General features: G+C 38.6%; 1 protein-coding gene across 2 annotated transcripts in view; it reads right to left on the reverse strand.

The window, feature by feature from the left end:
* Positions 1 to 16,533: 16,533 nt before the first annotated feature.
* Positions 16,534 to 18,836, reverse strand: part of LOC131155157 (WD repeat-containing protein WDS homolog) — a 50,208-nt gene continuing 47,905 nt past the window's right edge. The window contains exons 3-4 of one of the 2 annotated variants that reach the window (XM_058108100.1): positions 17,308 to 17,943; positions 16,534 to 17,064 (exon numbers count right to left, since the gene is read on the reverse strand). In XM_058108100.1, the coding sequence (XP_057964083.1) occupies positions 16,885 to 17,064; positions 17,308 to 17,943 (816 nt within the window). In that variant the 3' untranslated portion in view covers positions 16,534 to 16,884. The remainder of the gene's footprint in view (positions 17,065 to 17,307; positions 17,944 to 18,836) is intronic. The other variant, XM_058108101.1, reaches the window with a different exon arrangement.

Here is an 18,836-nt window from a genome sequence, read left to right on the forward strand (position 1 = left end):
CTGGGTCATTATTTTGGACAGATCTGTTTGTATTTCTATTTTTGAGATTAAGGTATGGGGATTTGTTTTCATAAGTATTTTTAGAAAACTGAACCACTAGAAAGTTGGCTTATGCCTTTATGCACATTTTGACTACTTATCTGCAAAATTTTACTAGGTACAAATGTTATTTCTTACGATTTTACGATTTTTGGTAAAAATAGAGGTTTTGGTATATGAACTTTAAACTTTCCAAAAGTACTCTATTTGCTTTAAAACTAAAGTAGGAACTACTTGATACCCATGTTTGCGGTCCAAATGGTATTTTTCGAGTTATACATTGTTTATAGCGGATTTTAACGAAACGAACGTGACATATGATATGAAATGGAACATACTGCACTGTATACTGGTAATTGGACTGTGAACACTAAAATTCCATTTTTGTTATCTGAAAATGTGGAAAATAGGTGTCGGTTAATCACCGACCTTAATTTGTAGAAAGGGTTGAACTGAGAGCATTTGTGCTGGTTAACACCACTATCTGACAGAAAGAATGAATGCATGAAAGATTGCATGATTGTGATTGTGAAAATACTGGAACTGTAAAAGTTGTTATGTTTTATTGTAAATTATATATATGATTGATTGGGACCACAACTTGTTGCTAAAGGAGTTGAAAGACACTCCGAAGGAGTTGAAAGATACTCTAGGTTATCTGAGGCTTTAAATAGCTAGAGGCGCAGTTCCGTTGCTGACTGAGATACAGTGCAACCACACATGTGAATCAGTGTGGGTATCGAGATAGTCGGCTTGCATGAGTGTATGGGGCCACTGGTGAAATAATAGACCAGGTGGAGTAGCTGGACTATATCCGTGATGCTTGACAGTGCCTGCATGAATAGGGCTCTGTCAAAGTTATCGTGCACAACCCATGCCACGGGGTAATTAGGCATATTACTGAAAATTCCAAAGCTGGTCATTGTCCTAAATTTTCATATACATGATTTAAAAACTGAAATGGGCAAATTCACAGGGTTGAGTACCGTGTGGAGGGAATCGTACAGTGTATGAGCCTATACCCTACCCTAACCTTGGGAACTCTCACTTGTAATGATGTCGTATTATGTTTATATATCTCTGATAGTACTGTACTGTGTATATAATACCATGCAACTATTTTTAACTGGAATAAATTCATGTAGTCATGTGCTGATGTAAAATCTTCCACCTTACTAAGAAGTGTCTCACCCCAAATCTTACAACCTTTGTTTCAGGTCCTATAGAATGTCGGTCCTAGTTCTTCTAGAGGGACTTTGGTGCATATAGTCTTGTTGGTAGACATAATTTTTTGTATTAGTATTGGATTGTTAGCCTGGTAGAATGTAAGAGAGTGTAATATGTTTATGTTTTAAACACAAATCCTTTGTAGTGAGGAATATAGATAGAACTCTGGTATATGACTAATAGAACCCCGAATGGGAATGTTTATGTTTTTCAATGTGCATGAATACAAATATATATGAGATACACATGTTTGTCCCTGTTTAGGGCGGGTTGTTTATATATGCTTATCAGATACAGGTATAACAAAGTTTGTGTAGTAGCACTCTAGGTTCGTATAAAGGACTTGGGGCATTACAGTATGGCATTAGAGTCCTTAACCAGTCGGAAGTGTGATGCGATTCATACTGTTTGGTAAGGGGTATACTCAAAGCTTAGGTTACTAGGTTCTGTAGTTTAGAATATACCAGAGTTTGGGATGTGAATAAGATTAGCGAGTGTTGCTTTGTATACCTAGAGACAGAAATCGATTGACAGAATTCTGTGTTTTTCTGGATCATTTGAAAGGTTCAGAAAATCACGAGAATCTATTTGTGGTTTTATTTCTAAGTGGAAGGGTAGAACTTGAGTTAGAATGACCACATGAGTCATTAGGGTATGTCAGCACTAGGACTGTTATTATGGGAAGTAAGTTTGTAGTATTGTAGTGTTAGTGGGTTAAGCTTCTAATTGGTTTCCTCAATTGCTTTTCAGGATGAAATCCAGGGATAATACTGCCAATGTTGGAGGCAGTAGCAATGAGGGAGCTGGCCCTGAGGCTGGAAGTGATTCCACGAATGTTCTACAAGATTTCGCTCAGCAGCTGATGGCTGAGGTGGTTTGAACAAATAGGGGGCAGGATCGTCCTGCGATTGAGTTGGGTTGTTCTATTGATTAGTTCACGAGATTGAAGCCTCCTATTTTTATGGGAAGTGTAGACTTGATTCAAGCTGAGAATTGGATTGGGGAGATTGAGAAGATTTTGGACGTCCTGAACTGCACTGAGAAACAAAAAGTAGCTTTTGCAACGTTGAAGTTGTCAGGTGAAGTGGAGAGATGGTGGAAATCTGTAAAGATGCTTGAAGAGCATCAATCCATCCTTGTAGTAGTGACGTGGGTTAGGTTCAAGGAATTATTCTTTGAAAGGTATTTTCCAGCCACAGTATGGAATGCCAAGATGGAGGAATTTATGAGTCTAGAGCAGGGGCAACTGACAGTTCAGTAGTACGCTTTCAGTTTTCAGGAGCTATCCCTTTTTTCTCCATTCATGGTTCTGGATGAGGCAATAAAGTCCTGAAAATTTCAGAGGGGCCCGAGGAAGGAGATTGTTAGCTTTGGTGCAATCGCAAGAGGGGGGGGGTGAATTGGTATTTTAAAATTTATTGCCTTAGGTCAAAGCACTAACAACAGTATTACACAAGTTTAAGTTCAATCTAGTGCATGTAAAATAAATCAATGTAAGTATACAATGGAATTTTAAACTGCAATAAATGTTTAACCAGCCATACACAATAAAGCAATAAAAGAGACGACACCTAGAAATGTTATCGAGGTTCGGCCAAATTGCCTACGTCCCCGCCTCTAACTCGCAAGCCAAAGGATTCCACTAATAGCTCACTTAAGGGTGGAGCGGCACCGTTTACAGCCAGGTTAAATTAACACAGGGGCTGACCTCAACCTACACGCCTTAATAGGACGACGCACCTAACTTTCCTAACCGGGTCAAAGCCAATCCGGGACTATTCCAGGGCTAGTCTCCCTCTTCAGGCCCATGCCTGGAAATTCAACAGATGTGTATAAAATTTGTACATGGAAATATGCTTCTAGAAAAGAAGATGTGTGCACCAATACAGCTCAATCAATAAAGCAAGCACGAATGATATGAAGATATGCCCAGTGCTCTAATGTGTGCTAGACACTCAATCAAGTATGATAATCAATCAAGATCTAGAGTGTGTATCTAAGTAAGATTTAACACACAATATTCGAATATCACAAAATCAGATTAGGGTTTCAAATATGCTAAGCAAGATAGATCAAACAAACTCAATACAATATTTCAATGTCTAAAGCACAAGGGAGTTGTTTGAAAAACTAGCTTTTTGCAAAAGGATTTTTGCACACAAAATCTAGGTTTAGGTATCTTGCAACAACAATGCAAGAACCACAACCCTCAAATTCTTCCCACACAAGATTTATCAAATGAAATCCGTGGAAGAACTTTAGGCTATACTCTCAAATAAAATCAGTCAAACTTTATACCAAAAGAGAGTATTAGCTAGAGAGATTACGCACTATAGCCTTATAGAAATACTCACAATGCTTAGAGAAATCAAGATTGAAGAGTATGTGAGTGTTTACAAGAAGTATTTGGCTAATATAGGATTTTGAGAGTTGAGAGAATTTTGCCCTAATCAAGTTTTGCTAATCGTTGCTAATAATGATAAATGAATGGGTATATATAGGCAAGGAGGTATTTTTGACCGTTGGGGACCTATTGGGCATTATTAAGAAAGTTTTAAATCATTTTAAAATAATTAACCCTGTTTAAAATATGTTTAACCGCGGTAAAAATCAGGGCAACCCAAGAGGTCCGGTCGACTAGAAAGGTTTCGGTCGACCAAGTTTCAAATGGTCCGGTTGACCAGGGGAATATTGAACTGAGGTCTTGGTCGACCAGGAGAGGGCGATTTTCCAATTTTTCGAGTTTCGATCGACCAAGGAATTTTGAATTGCCTAGTTCGGTTGACCAGACCGCTAAGAATTCTCCCGAGGACCCTTCGGTCGACCAGGTAGTTGGAGAACAAATGTTCTCGGTCGACCAGATGGTCAACTATTGACCCAGGAGGGTTTCGGTCGACCAGGGCCTTTTGAACTACCAGTTTCAGTCGACCAGTTGATCAAACTTTTGACCCCAGGGAGTTTCGGTCGACCAGGGCCTTTTAAACTACGTTTGCTAGTCGACTGGGTGGTCAAACTTTGACCCAAGGGAGTTTCGGTCGACCAGGGCCTTTTGAACTACCTTTGCTAGTCGACCGGGTGGTCAAACTTTGACCCAGTGTGTCTCGGTCGACCAGGCCAAAATGAACTGGCTTGGATGGTCGATTTGAGCATACCTAGCTATCATGCATGATGCAAATTATTACAAGCCATATGAGTGTATAGTCGATAATAAAATTACATCCCAGAATGAAGAAACTAAATAATAAATACAAATGCATCACAAGATTCTTCATTCATCGGCACAAACACCGCACGCCATCATGATAAGTCTTTTAGTCTTGAAGTGTGCACAAGGTGAACCTACATGCAGTTTTCAGTACAACCATTAGTACCAAGAGTATTTGTCATTATCAAAACAGGGCGTGACCAATCAGGTCAACTGAGATTCATAGGCAGACGACTATTTGGCAGATGCAGGACTTTGTTACTCTGGTTGACAAAGCCACTGTAGTAAAGGAGAGTCTGTAAGAGGATGTCGGGGGTCAGATCTCGAAGAAGAGACCTACGCCTTCCAGTTCGTATGGAGGGGCAAGGCAGGGCAACTGGAAGAATAAGAACCGTAGTGGTGCTTCTCAGAGTACCACGTCCGCTTCAGTTTGTTCTACGTGTGGGAAACTTCACGCAGGGCAATGTTGGAGGGCTATGGGGGCTTGTTTACAGTGTGGCAAGATGGGACATTAGGTAAGGGATTCTAATATGCCGAGATACGGTGGAGCTCCATAGCAGCCTTTCAGAGGTGGTGCGTAGGCGCCACGAGATGGACAACAGGGCGATACTGCCTAGGCTAGGGTGTACTCTTTAACTCCAAGTTATGTAGAAAATGCCAGAGATGTGGTAACTGGTAATATTTACATGCTTTCCAATAAAGCTGTTACATTATTTGACTCGGGAGCAATGCATTCTTTATCTCTCGGGGATTTTTTAAACTGTGTGGATTAGAGACGCAACAATTGAGTTATGAACTGGTGGTGGCTACACCATTAGGATCGACAATTGTATGTAACAAAGTAGTTCGTGACTTTCCAGTAGTGATCCAGGGAAGGGTATTACCAGTTGGTCTTATAGTATTTCACATGTATGGCTTCGATATCATCCTAGGGATGGACTTGTTGTCTTCCAGTTATTCCAGTATTGACTTCCACAAAAAATAAGTGATGTTTAGACCTCCAGAGGAGCAGGAATTCAAGTTTATAGGGTTGTGTGTGAGTTCTACACCACGGATACTTTTAGCTTTGCACGTGGGTAGATTGCTTTGGGAAGGATGCCAAGGGTATCTGGTGTTTGTGAAAGACATACCGGTAGAAGAACATAAACTGGAGACCATTCTAGTAGTCCACGAGTTCCCTGACGTGTTTACAGAGGACTTGCCAAGATTACCTCCAAATTGTGAAGTGGAATTCGTTATAGAGTTAGCTCCAGGTACGGCGTCGATATCGAAAGCTCTGTATGGTATGACTCCAGTTGAATTGAGAGAGTTGAAAGAAAAACTTCAGGAGCTGCTAGATAAGGGGTACATTCAACCGAGTGTTTCTCCTCGGGAAGCACCTGTGCTATTTGTGAAGAAGAAGATTGGTCGATGAGGATGTGCATCGACTATAGAGAACTTAACAAGGTAACGATAAAGAACAAATACCCGTTACCCAGGATCGATGATCTGTTTGACCAACTACAGGGCACACAGATTTTCTCTAAGATCGATCTATGTTCTGAGTATCACCAGTTGAAGGTGGAAACGGAGAATGTTCCAAAAACAACTTTCTGAACTCGGTACGACCATTATGAATATATGGTTATGCCATTCGGCTTAACTAACGCACTTGCAGCATTTATGGATATGATGAACAGGGTCTTTCACGAATACTTAGACCAGTTTATAATGGTATTTATTGACGACATCCTAGTGTATTCTAGGAGTGCTGCAGAACATGAAGTTCATTTGAGACTGGTATTGCAAGTTCTCAAGGATAAGAGGTTATACGCTAAACTGAAGAAGTGCGAGTTTTGGCTCGAGCAGATTTCCTTTCTAGGGCATGTAGTGTCCAAAGAAGGAGTATCTGGGGATTCGGGTAAGATAGAGGCAGTAGTGGACTGGGCGAGACCGAAGAATGTTTAGGAGATCAGAAGTTTTCTGGGTCTTGCAAGTTACTACTGACGGTTCGTTGAAGGGTTCTCCAGTGTAGCAGGTCCTTTGACATGACTCACGAGGAAGAACGTGAGGTACAATTGGACTGATGAGTGCGAGCTAAGTTTCTAGAAGTTGAAACGGTGATTGGTTACTACTCCAGTTTTGATCATTCCATCTAGGGATGGTGGATTTGTTATCTACAGTGACGTCTCTAAGAAGGGTCTTGGCTGTGTTCTAATGCAGCATGAAAGAGTAGTTGCTTACGCTTCTCGTAAACTCAAAGAGTATGATAAGAACTACCCAACACATGATATGAAATTGGCAGCGGTAGTGTTTGCATTAAAAATCTGGAGGCACTACCTATATGGTGAAAGGTGCGAGATTTTTACTGATCATAAAAGTCTTAAGTACATTTTCACCTAGAAAGAGCTGAACATGAGGCAGCATAGGTGGCTTGAGTTGATAAAAGACTACGACTGTACTATTAGTTATCACCTAGGGAAGGCAAATGTGGTAGCTGATGCTCTGAGTCGGAAGTCTATGGATGCGTCAGTCTCTACAGTGGGAGTTCAACATCAGATCTGTATGGACCTGGAAAGGTTGGGCTTGGAGGTAGTAGAAGGAAATCATCAGATTGTTCTTACTAGCTTGGTGGTACAACCGACCTTACAAGAGAGGATCTGAGTAGCGCAGAAGGAGGATCCAGAGCTTGTTGAGGTTATGGAAGGAGTTTAGAATGGGTTAAAGCCGAATTTCAGTATCTCTAGTGATGGGATTTTGAGATTCCATAACAGAGTATGTGTACCGAATGACATCAAAATTAAAAGGGTTATTCTAGAGGAGGCACACCGTAATCTGAGGGAATCTTTCTAGTGGTCCAACATGAAAATAGAGATTTCTCATTTCGTAGAGCAGTGCTTGACATGTCATTAGGTCAAGGTAGAGCACTAGAGGCCAGCAGGACCACTTCAGCCACTTGACATCCCCAAGTGGAAGTGGGAGCACATCTCGATGGATTTTGTGATGGGATAACCTGCGGCGGTGCATGGGCAAACTGCTATATGGGTTGTAGTTGATCGACTAACGAAGACTGCACATTTCATTCCTATCAGAGTCATCTATTCCTTGAATAAGCTGGCAGAGCTATATATGCAGGAGATTGTACGACTCCATGGTGTTCCCGTTTCTATTGTTTCGGATTGAGATCCATGTTTTACATCTCATTTCTAGAAGAGTCTACAAGATGCCTTGGGATCATAATTGACATTCAGTACGTATTTTCACTCGTAGACAGATGGGTAGTCTGAGAGGACTATTTAGACGTTGGAGGATATATTCTGCGGGTTTGCATACTGGACTTTGGTGACAGTTGGATATGGTATCTACCACTTGTTGAGTTTGCGTATAATAACAGTTACCAGGCCAGCATAGAGATGACACCTTACGAGGCGTTGTATGGTCGTCGGTGTCGATCTCCATTATACTGGGATCAGGTGGGTGAACGGCAGATACTGGGTCCCAAACTGATTCAGAAGGCCTCTGCAAAGGTCGGGTTAATCAGGGAGAGAATCAAGGCAACTCAAAGTCGATAGAAGAGTTATGCTGATACTTGTAGACGAGAGCTGGAATTTGAGGTATGAGATATGGTGTTTCTGAAGATTGCTCCGATGAAAGGGGTGATGAGGTTCGGAGGAAGGGGAAACTAAGTCCTCGGTATATTGGGCCTTTCGAGATCCTGGAAAGGATAGGTTCATGACGTGTTCCACATGTCAGTGCTAAGGAAGTACGTGTCAGATCCATCGTATATGCTGAGTTATGAACCTCTAGAGATCAGTGATGCCTTATCATATGAGGAGGTCCCAGTGCAAATATTAGATCAGAAGGTACAAAAACCGCGAACTAAGGAAATACCGCTAGTAAAGGTATTATGGTAGAACCATGTGGTGGAAGAAGCTTTATGGGAGTTAGAAATCGAGATACGTCAAAAATATCCTCAGTTGTTTAGAGATGGTTAAGTTCGTCAGGTAAGTGAATGTGTATATGTTAGTGTGTTTAGTAAGTAGTTATGATCTTCGGGAGAATTTTATATGTATATTGTTATCTCCCGAAACTTTATGTTGTAACCATGGTATTCCTCTGCCATAAGTGAGGGTAGGTAATAAATTTGGGCCGGAGCGGTTTTGTGGGTAACTGCTGACTCTTTTGTAGGCCTCTGACATAAGGTAGAGTGAGTTTAGTATTGGATGGTGAATTTCGGGGGCGAAATTCTTATAAGGAGAGGAGATTGTAGAGACTCGAACCCGTAAATAAGGAAAATAAATAAGAAAAGGGTAAAAAGGGAATTACAATAGGGTTCGTCAACGAAGGCAGTATGTAGTAGTCGATATTATAGTGAAGTAATGTTCTTCAGATTTTCGTTTTGAAGATTTTCGAGTTTTTCTCTAAAATCGAGGTAAGGATCTGATTTCTTTTTCGATTTCATAGTTACGTAGTAGTCTATATTATAGTGAAGTAATGTTCTTCGGTTTTTAGGTTTTGGAGCACCCAGGTAGTATTCCCTCAGAACCGACATATCGTACTCCAAAGAGCTCATACCTCCCTTTTAACATTAGGATATGAAAATAAAATATGATATGAAATACACTCCTGAGGGTTTTGAAATTTGTAGGGTTTTTTTATAAGTATGAAAATGATATTCCAGGAGGTTTTAAATTTATTTGGAGATGAAAAATTTGTAAAGATGAATTTTCTAACTCAAAAATATTTTTTTCCTATTTTCCTGAGAATTTTTTTGAATTTTAATGTGATTTTTTCCAAGTATGAAAGCAATTTTGATCTCCAAAATATTATTTATGACCCTTTTTTTTTATTTTTAATTGAAATGACAAAAAGTCAATTAAGCAAAAACAATAAGAATCGAGTCGAAACTATTTTTAGGTTTTTTCTCCTGAATTCTTTGATTTTTTTTTTTTGTGATTTTTCTAAGTGTAAAAACAATTTTGGGTTGCAAAAATATTTTTGTGAATTTTTGGTATTTTATGTTATTTTTAACATGAATTTTTTTAAAACATTGAAAATTGCCTTAAAATATTTTTTTTTATAGAAAATTTCCCAATTTTCTAGGTTTTTTTTGGCAAATTTTCAGTTTTTTTTTTTATGAATTTTAAATGAATTATTGAAATGTTTAAAAATGAAAGGGAAAAGAAAACCTGTGTAAACCAGTTTAAGGGGGAAATGGACTGGTCAAACCTTGATCGGTCTAGGGGGAACCTGGTTTAACATCTTGGTTAAGACCAATATGCCATGTGGCATGCTGCGAGTGGACAGGAGAGCGTGGACAGTATCCGTGGGGTGGTTTGATCCCGGCTGTCCACTGAGTAGAAGCATCTAACGGCTGAGATGAAGCGTGCCTACTTCTGCAGATATGGGGGACATCGTGGCCACGTGTCACGTGGGAGGCAAATGGAGTAGGCATGCGCTCACAAGAAAGTGAGCCACAATTTTTGCTCTTGACATGGGTGAATGCTAATTGTTGATTCACTTTGATGACCCCAATGGTTGTGGTGGGAAAGCACGCGAATAGCCCACATGTCTTCATCTGAGGCATTCAATACTAACGCCAGATGAACGATCAAGATATGACAGGGAATAAGTTGATCCTAGGGCTATGGGGGTTCAGCATGGCAACATCTTACGACTTCAAGGCCAAACATACTTAAACTCACTTTTTTATTTATGTTCCATTTTTCCATTCTCCTCTCTCTCTCTCTCTCTTTCTCTCTCTCTCTCTCTCTCTCTCTCTCTCTCTTCTCAAACCCTCTTCTTAGACGAAACCCTAGATCTCCTCCCTCTGTAACCCCAACCTGAGAACCCTAATCCTTTTCTATCACCCTCACTCTAGCCTCTCAAACTCTCTTTCTCTTTGATACCTTGCCACTAAAAATATGAAACCCCAGCTCTTTTGCAAAGCTCATGCAGATCCTAGCTTAGACTCTGATCATAGAATGGTCAGGCCTTAAGATCCCTAAACCTTTCCACTAAAGCCCTCATCATCCTTCTTTCCTTTCCCCTTTTTCTAAAATCTGATGATCTTGAAATGAAGTCCAAAACCCACTTTCTCACTCTCTCTACTTTCCTTGGCTCGGGTATGGACTCTAACTTGGTGGTGCGAACAAGTACAAGGCTCGAGAGTTTCAGTCTGAAATCTGATCGAATTGTCAAAGGATTCAAATCACGATCTAGAGCTAAGTATACCCCCTCTCCTTTTTTTTTTTTTTTTCTTGTAGTGAATGTGATCTAAAATGTGAATACTGGCCAAGATTTGAGTCTGGGTGAGAACCTATTTTGGGTTAGGGCCAGGTTTGTGTGGAAGGTGGATGCTGTGTTTTGTGTGTTGATTTGCAGGTCTCAGTGGTGAATGTTGACCCTATGGGTTATACCCTGTTTTGATTATGACAAATAATCAGGTATTTAATGTCTACCGAGTTGATGTCCAGGTTTATCTTAGCGGTATCATATGATGGCACTCGGAGACCCGGAGGAAAATGAAGACCCTAGTTATAATTTAATTGTTGTAATTCCTATTCGGGTCTGTAATATTTAATTAAGAAAAGGTCTGTAATAATTTGCATATCATGTATGTAGAACTACAAAGCTCAAAGACCATAGAATGACTCTAGGTCCCTACACATCTCTTGAAAATTAAATGACCATAGAAAGACCTTAGGGTTTGGTCAACTGACACCGGATTTTTTCGGTGCCTTCAAAAGGACCTAGAAATAACCCTAGGACACTCACTCATGCACGTATGTGAATGATCACTTGAATAGGGTGATTGTAGAATGAAACAGGACCAAAATGCACAAAATGTGCACCTTCAGTCGATCGACCTGTGCAGTTCATTCTGCCCCCAGTCGACCGAACCCGGTCTGGGTCAACCGGTTGACCACAGCCCGGTCGACCGAGTTATGACAACTCAATTGACCCCGATCGACCGAACTCCTAGGAAGTCAACATTTTAACCTCTTGGTCGACTGAGAAGAATTTGTATACCACCAACCTGGTCGACCGAGTTCCCACGTGTGGGAACCCAACGGTCTGGTCGACCGACCAGCTTAGTTCATTTTCACCTTGGTCGACCGAACCTCGGACATACGAAAAAATCGCCTCAGACATACATGTCTGGTAGACCGAGAGGATAGTTCATTTTTAGCCCGGTCGACCGAACCCCAAGAACTTGGGTCGACCGAAAGTGTTTCTAGTCGATCGGTGCTATCGGGTTGGACCTATTTTTTACTGCGGGTTAATTTTTAAAACATGATTAAAATGTTTTAAAACAAATATAATAATACCCTACATGTCCTAACGACAATAATTTTTCCTATCTCTCTATATAGGACTTCATTTGCAATGATTAGTAAGAGATTAGCCAAAATAATTAGCAAAAATCTTCTCAATCTCAAAAACCTATTTTAGCTTATTCCACTCCAAACACTCACGCATATTCATTCCCTTGATACATCTTAGCAATGTGAGTATATTTTGTGTGCTAGTACTTATTAGGTATTGTTAATACTCCCATTGCTTTGCTTGAATATTTGATATTGATTTTGGAGAGTTTGGCATAGTTTATCCCATGGATTTAACTTGATAAATCTTGTGTAGGGATAAACTAAGTAAGCTTAGGATATTTGCATCTTGTTGCAAGTGTCCAATAGCTTGGTTTTTGTTTGTGCAAATATTTTTTCAAACAAGCAAATATTTTCAAACTAGTATTGTGCATATTACATTGAAGAAAACCCTTTTGAACTAGTTTGATTATCTGATTCGTATCTTTGGAATATTGATTTTCTATTGAAGTACTTTGCTTAGATTCCAAGATATTGCTTGTATTGAACACTCTTGAGCATCATACTGATTATATTATATTGAGTGTAGATTGCACATATACACCATTGAGCTTATAGTTCGTATATGTTTGGTGTGAATTGATTATTACTTGCATATACTGGGTACATATCTACTTTACATGAAGGCACAATCACTGTACCATTTGAGTGAGTGAATATTGTTGTATTTCCAGGCATGGCCCGAAGGGGCGGTAATCCAACCCGGTAAGGATTGTGTAGGTTGAGGTCAGCCCTGTGTTAATTGACCTGGTTGTAAAGGTTAAGATCAGCCCTGTGCTAATTGACTTGATTGTTTAGGTGCCGCTCCACCCGTTAAGTGAGCCTATAGTGGTAATCTTTGTGCTTGTTAGCGAAGGTGGGGACGTAGGCAATTTAGCAGAACCTTGATAACATTTCTGGGTGTCGTCTCCTTTACTGCTTTATTGTGCATGCTTGATTAAATCTCTATTGCAGTTTAAATTTCATTGTATATTTGCATTAATTTATTTTACATGCACTAGATTGGCCTTAGGCTTGTGTAATTCTGTTGATTAGTGGATTGACCTAGGCAATAAATTTTAAATACCCAATTCACCCCCTCCTCTTAGGGTTGTACCAAAGCTAACAATGAAGACTAGTCAACTCATCTTCACCCAGTGAGGGGGTGAGTGAGTGAGTGATGGGTTGACTCGTGCGAGTTAACCCATGGGCGAGTTGTGGATTGGGTTTGTCCTGAGTGGGTCACGTGATCTCAGTCACGTGCAGATTCTGGTCAGTGTGCGCTTTTGGGTTTTAGAAACTTAAATGGGCTTAGTGTTTTCTTAAAAGAAAAAAAAAAAAAAAAAAAAAAAAACTAGGCTCAAGGGTTTGGTTTTTAAAAAAGTTTAATAGGCTATGGGTTTTTTAAAATGAGGGTGAGGCCTGGTTAACTTTTTTAAAACGAATGGGCTTGAATATTATTACTTTAAAAAATAGCCCACAATTTTTATTTCAAAAGTGGTTTGGGCTTCAGGGCATCAGTTAGGGAGTTGGGCTGACTGTTGGAGTCCTAAGAGTCCGAACTCAGGTTTGGGCTCAAACCCAGGTGTGGGGAGACCCTATTCGGGTTCGGGTAGTTTCTTAGGACTGGTTCAGACCCAAATTTAGGTTCAGGTTCGAGCTGGACATCCAGAGATCCAACGTTCTGACCCAAACTCATGTTCAGATCTGGGGGAACTCAGGTTCAAAACCTAAGAGGATTGAAGGGCACCTGCATTCAATTTACATCCATATTAACATTATATGAATCAAGCAAAAAAAGAGGGGAACTTAGAAATTTCACCATAGGCTTCCCTCTCCTCCAGTCTTCTTCTAGGTGTCTGTCTATGTGCGAGTTGGTGTCTGAATCTTTGGGCTGGTTCTCTACCTCTGCTTCTTCTACCATCTCTGTTCTCTTTCTCTTCCTGCTCCTCTACTCATAGCCCCCTCTGCCTCTTTGCTTTCTGCAAATTGGCAGAACCTCCCCAATGCTCTCTCTTTCCAACTCTCTCTCATTTTTTCTCAAATTCTGCAGAATTTCACTATGCTTTCTATTTTTCTTCCTCTTTTAATTCTGGCAGGGTGTTTCTACCCTTCTCTGTGTGTCTAGCTACAGTGCGACAATTCCCTATTTATAGCGAGCTAGGGTGACCTTCTTGGCGCCAAAACTTATTGCCCCCAACAGAATTCCCATGTTGGCAAGGGAACGATTCCTCCTAACCAATTTCCCTAACTATGTCATTCTTCTCTTGTGCGCAAGTGAATTCGAGGGAAATGCTTCCAGTTGGCGACTGGAGAGTGGAGGGCTTGGAATCTTCTCTTATTATTGCATTTTGTAATTTGTAAAATTTTATTGTGAATATATATTTGCATGTACCTCCATCCCCTCTTGTACTGCAACTTGTTTTTGTACCATGTAACATTCCCTGTAAAATGTTATTTTCTGCATGTATTATTTCTCATTCTTGTACTTTTCATTTTCTATATTTCCTTTTTCTTATTATGCTTGGCAGCGTGCACATGCAGTATTCCCCTTTATTTTGGACACGTGTCTCTCTTGAAATAAAGATTGTGGTCTCATACATTTTTTCAATTTTGACCCACAATTGACCTATTTTCCCAAAATGACCTTAGGACTCCAAACAGATACTCAGTTTTAAAATTAAAGGACTCACTCAATTTAAAATCTAATTAAAAGTCTGAAAGACTCAATTTCACAAATTAAAATTTAAAACTCGATTTTTAAACAAAACGGGAAGAATTAAAATTAAAAAAAAAAAAGGGCCCAACTTTTTCAAAAGTTTCACTTTCATTTGGAAATTACTAGACCTCAACAAAAAAAAAAAAAAAAAAGAGATTTGAAATTCATTTGAAGTATCGAGACTTATTTCGAAAAATGAAGTTGACTTAAAAATCGAAAGGACTCAATTTAAGAATGCCTGACATCTGGACTAGACTTTGAAAATGCACGGTTTGTTTTACGATCCTCAAATTAAGAAAGGAGATTAACTTTGCAACTAAATTAAAAACATGATCTAACAACTTGATTTTGAAGATTTTACAGACTCTATTTTGCAAGGCTCGATTTTGAATAAGAAAAAAGGATTCCTAAGGAATTCGACTGATCTAAGTCAAAAGGACCCTATTTTAAAATTAAGAGGACTTATTTCTTGAAACCTATGAAAAAGGATAATTTTGCAACTAACGAAAATGATGCTATGATTATACAAGTTGGGCTTTAAAACTGAAATTAAAGAGACTCAAACTACTCAAAAGGACTCAATTTTTGGAAATGGGGACTTGGGATCTTAATTTTAAAACTCGGGATAATTCAGGATTCAAAGTCAAACTTTATTAATACTGGATCTTCTTAGAAGGACCTGGTTAAAATTATGTTGTCTACAGAGTAAATTTTGGTTCGTCTTATTAATATGATAGGAATCAGGCAAAAGACACTAACCTCCCCTGGTTTGGCAAAAAGACACTAACCTCTCTTAAGGTTTTAAAAATTTCAAGAATATCTCGAATTTCAAGGACCTTCTCCGAGCTTTGCCAAAAATATACAAACCCAACCCCCCCCCCCCCACCCCCGCCCTTTATGTTTTGCAAAAAGATGAGTCTTCTGAGAGAGGTTTGCGTCTTTTCGACAAACGGTATGTGACATATTTGAAATCTTAAAGTAGATTAATAAAATTTTTGAAACATCAAGAGAGGTCCTTATTTTTTTGCCAAACCTTAGGGAAGGTAAATGTCATCCTTTTATATAGTGGCATTTGATCTACTTGTGCTCAATTTCCTTGTGTTAGTGAGTAGTTATCTAATTGATGATCCCAAGTCTAACAATACCCTTAGGTGCAAGTAGTTATCTAACTGATGATCCAAAGTCTACCGATACTTCGCGAGTGGATAATAAAGTTATTCTCTAAAGTCATTTATGTTTTTATGAATCCAAATTTATTTTTCACAAACTAATGAAAACTGGTTTATCTTAACAAAAACTACATCATTTTGGAAAAATTGTAATTTCTATAATTATACAACGATTTGTAGAAACAAATTATTGCTAACTTGCTCCTAAGATCCTGGAGTGTGGACTTTTGTCTGCCTCAATTATCTTTGATATTTCATATCTGTACGCATATGCCTTTCTATTTGTTTATTTGGCAAATTGTGTCTGCTAGGTTATGTACTGAAACTATTGTTTCAATAACCTACATGTATAATTTCATATAAAAATTTAATTTATCTTAATTAATTAACTACAACCTATGTAATCCTTATATTAGTTTGAGGTTTGTAATTTGATGAGTTAATTGGAAAAAAAAAAAAGACTAATTTATTTATTCAATATTCTATTCACTGAAATTCCTAGTATTTATTTAGCTTCGAGGGTTTAAGAATTATCAAGGTGAAATTATTTTAAGCAAATGAACGGTCATTTAAATTAAATTATCAAGATGAATATGCACGTATGTTCATGCAAAAGCAATTCTTATCTTGAACAGGATCTTCTACTGCAACCCGGTATGGTGCATCACCAGGGCAGGCCACCTACCAACGGTTCACTTTTTTGAAATTTCATCGGACTCATCCCACATTGCACGCCAAATAAATTATCAAAATGACAGGTCATAAAAATACACGCTACTAAATCTGTTTATCATGTGAGGCATCTTGACAGACGGTAAACTGCAAATATTATGCAAACAAATTACCAGTGGTCAATCAATAAATGCTTCATTCTTAGTACAACGATTATGACTGGTAAATTGATGCGTATGCAACAATTTAAGAGCTATAAAAATAAATAAATAAATGTTGGAACTCCAATCTACATACCTAAACGAAGTCCTTAACGTGCCTTAACATTTCAGCAGTGAATTGGATGGTGCAAGAGAGACAGCTGCTTGAAGAAATGAAGATTTACAGGAGAGACTCGAAGCAAAATTTGGAACAAAAGAAAGAACGCCATTCTGCCTTGTATATGTAAGTGATAATGGATGAGCATATAAGAAATGGTTAAGATACAAAGTTATTTACATGGGTTGTCTAAATTGGTAGTTCAAATATGGGTCGTCTAGGTCCCCAAATGCGGATAGTCTCATCATCACTTGCTGATGCCAACATTTGAGGCCTCTTAGGATTCCAGCTGACACAATTCACAGTCATTAAATGGCCTGATAAAACCTCAATAGGTTTAGAGTTCTGTCGGTTCCAGATGTAGACCTGCTGAAACAAGTGCAAAAAAATTTAGGTTTTCAATTGTATGATCTAGAGAGAGTGAGAAAGAGAGGGTGTTAAAAATATGAGCAGCTAGTTATTTTTTTTTTATTTTTAAAAATGATCTTTATATGTAGAACGAAAATGATCGTAGGGTTACTGATGAATGGAGGAGAGGATGCAATGGGCACTGTGGGATGGTAAATGTTTTTAGGCAAACCATAGCACAGCTTACTGGTAAAAAGTGCATACCTTTGAATTCTCACTACCACTGGCAATGAATTTGCTATTCAAGCCGCCAAAGCAGGACCGTATCACATATTGTCGTTGCTCATGGCCCAAATATTTTAACGGCTCCTTCCATTTCCCAGCAATGTCCCACATATGGATCTCTTGGCTATTAAGGTTGACCATAAGAAACTTGCTATCTCCTGAAATTGAAAGGGATGTTATTGAATGCTTCTCTGATATGATCCGCTCAGCATTTGTCCCCACATTCAGTATCCGAATTTCTTTATCAGCAAATACACTAATGAGATTTTCCCCATCTGGTGTCACAGCAAGATCCAAAACTTTGGGCATCCTCATTCCTCTCCATGCCTTTATCTCATTCCCATGACAGTCCAACATGCGTATGCCTTTTTCAGGTTCAAAGCTGCCACACACAAATTGCTTTGAATCGGGAAACCATGCACACGAACTGATAATGAAGCCATGATCGCCAAATGTACGCTTGCATGTGCCTGTTTCCACATCCCATAGCTTGAGGACTTCCCCATTTCCACAAGTAAGCAACATGGTGTCATCAGGGCTCCATGCTACGAAGGATACTGGTTTGTGGTGACTTTGCAAGGTCTGTTTCAACGTTACTGAACCATTTTCCAGAACCTAGCACGAGAGTATCAGAAGTGGTCATAAGCAAAATCACTAACAAAAATTTCCTCAATTTACTCTTGCAGAAAGGGAAACAAAAAGAAGTTTCAAGGTGTAGACTTAAAATTAAGCCCAATTACAAATTTACAATACAATATAAGAAATATAAGAACATTAGATGTAGAATGAAATAGTACAATTTTTTTTTTATACTAGTAATTTTGCATGTGCATTGCATGTGAGAATTTTTTAAAGATATTTACTTAGGATATGGTTGGATGTAGATTTTCTTCAATATCATTTTTATTATATCTTCTTGCTATGTTTTTAAAAAAGTACAAAACAATTTTAATGTTCTTTAAATATTTTCAATATGAAATGTTTATTTGACCATTTTTTGAAATTCCTTTAATACTTGAGCAGGTCTATACAATAACTTTTACAAACAGCAGGCACTCGTATATATCCCCCCCAAACCTTCCTTCCACATACTGCCCCTATGCATGCGTCCAAAGGGATTTGAATCCTACCACTTCCAAATAATTATGCATATCCTCTCATGTAAAGGAGTATTCTCTCCTTCTAGTTGTATAACAAAATATAAAGAGATTTTTTAATTCCTTAAAAAACTAAAAAGACAAGACATAATAAATAAAAATATAATTGCACACATGTATGTATATATGAATCATTTTGGTCAAACATGTATTATAAGAAGCAATTTATCATAAAAAAAAAATGTGTACAACTTCATTTTTTTTACATTGTGATAACTATTAAATTTTGACCAAAGTCCAAGTATTGAGTCTGCTTTTACTTCAACATAATAATACAATTGTAAACAAAATGTAAATGTATTACCATGAAAGTGAGTATTTCCATCTTATATCAATTGAAAGGTTTTTGCC

The sequence above is a fragment of the Malania oleifera genome, chromosome 5 (assembly GCF_029873635.1).
Source record: "Malania oleifera isolate guangnan ecotype guangnan chromosome 5, ASM2987363v1, whole genome shotgun sequence".
NCBI classification, from domain to species: domain Eukaryota; kingdom Viridiplantae; phylum Streptophyta; class Magnoliopsida; order Santalales; family Ximeniaceae; genus Malania; species Malania oleifera.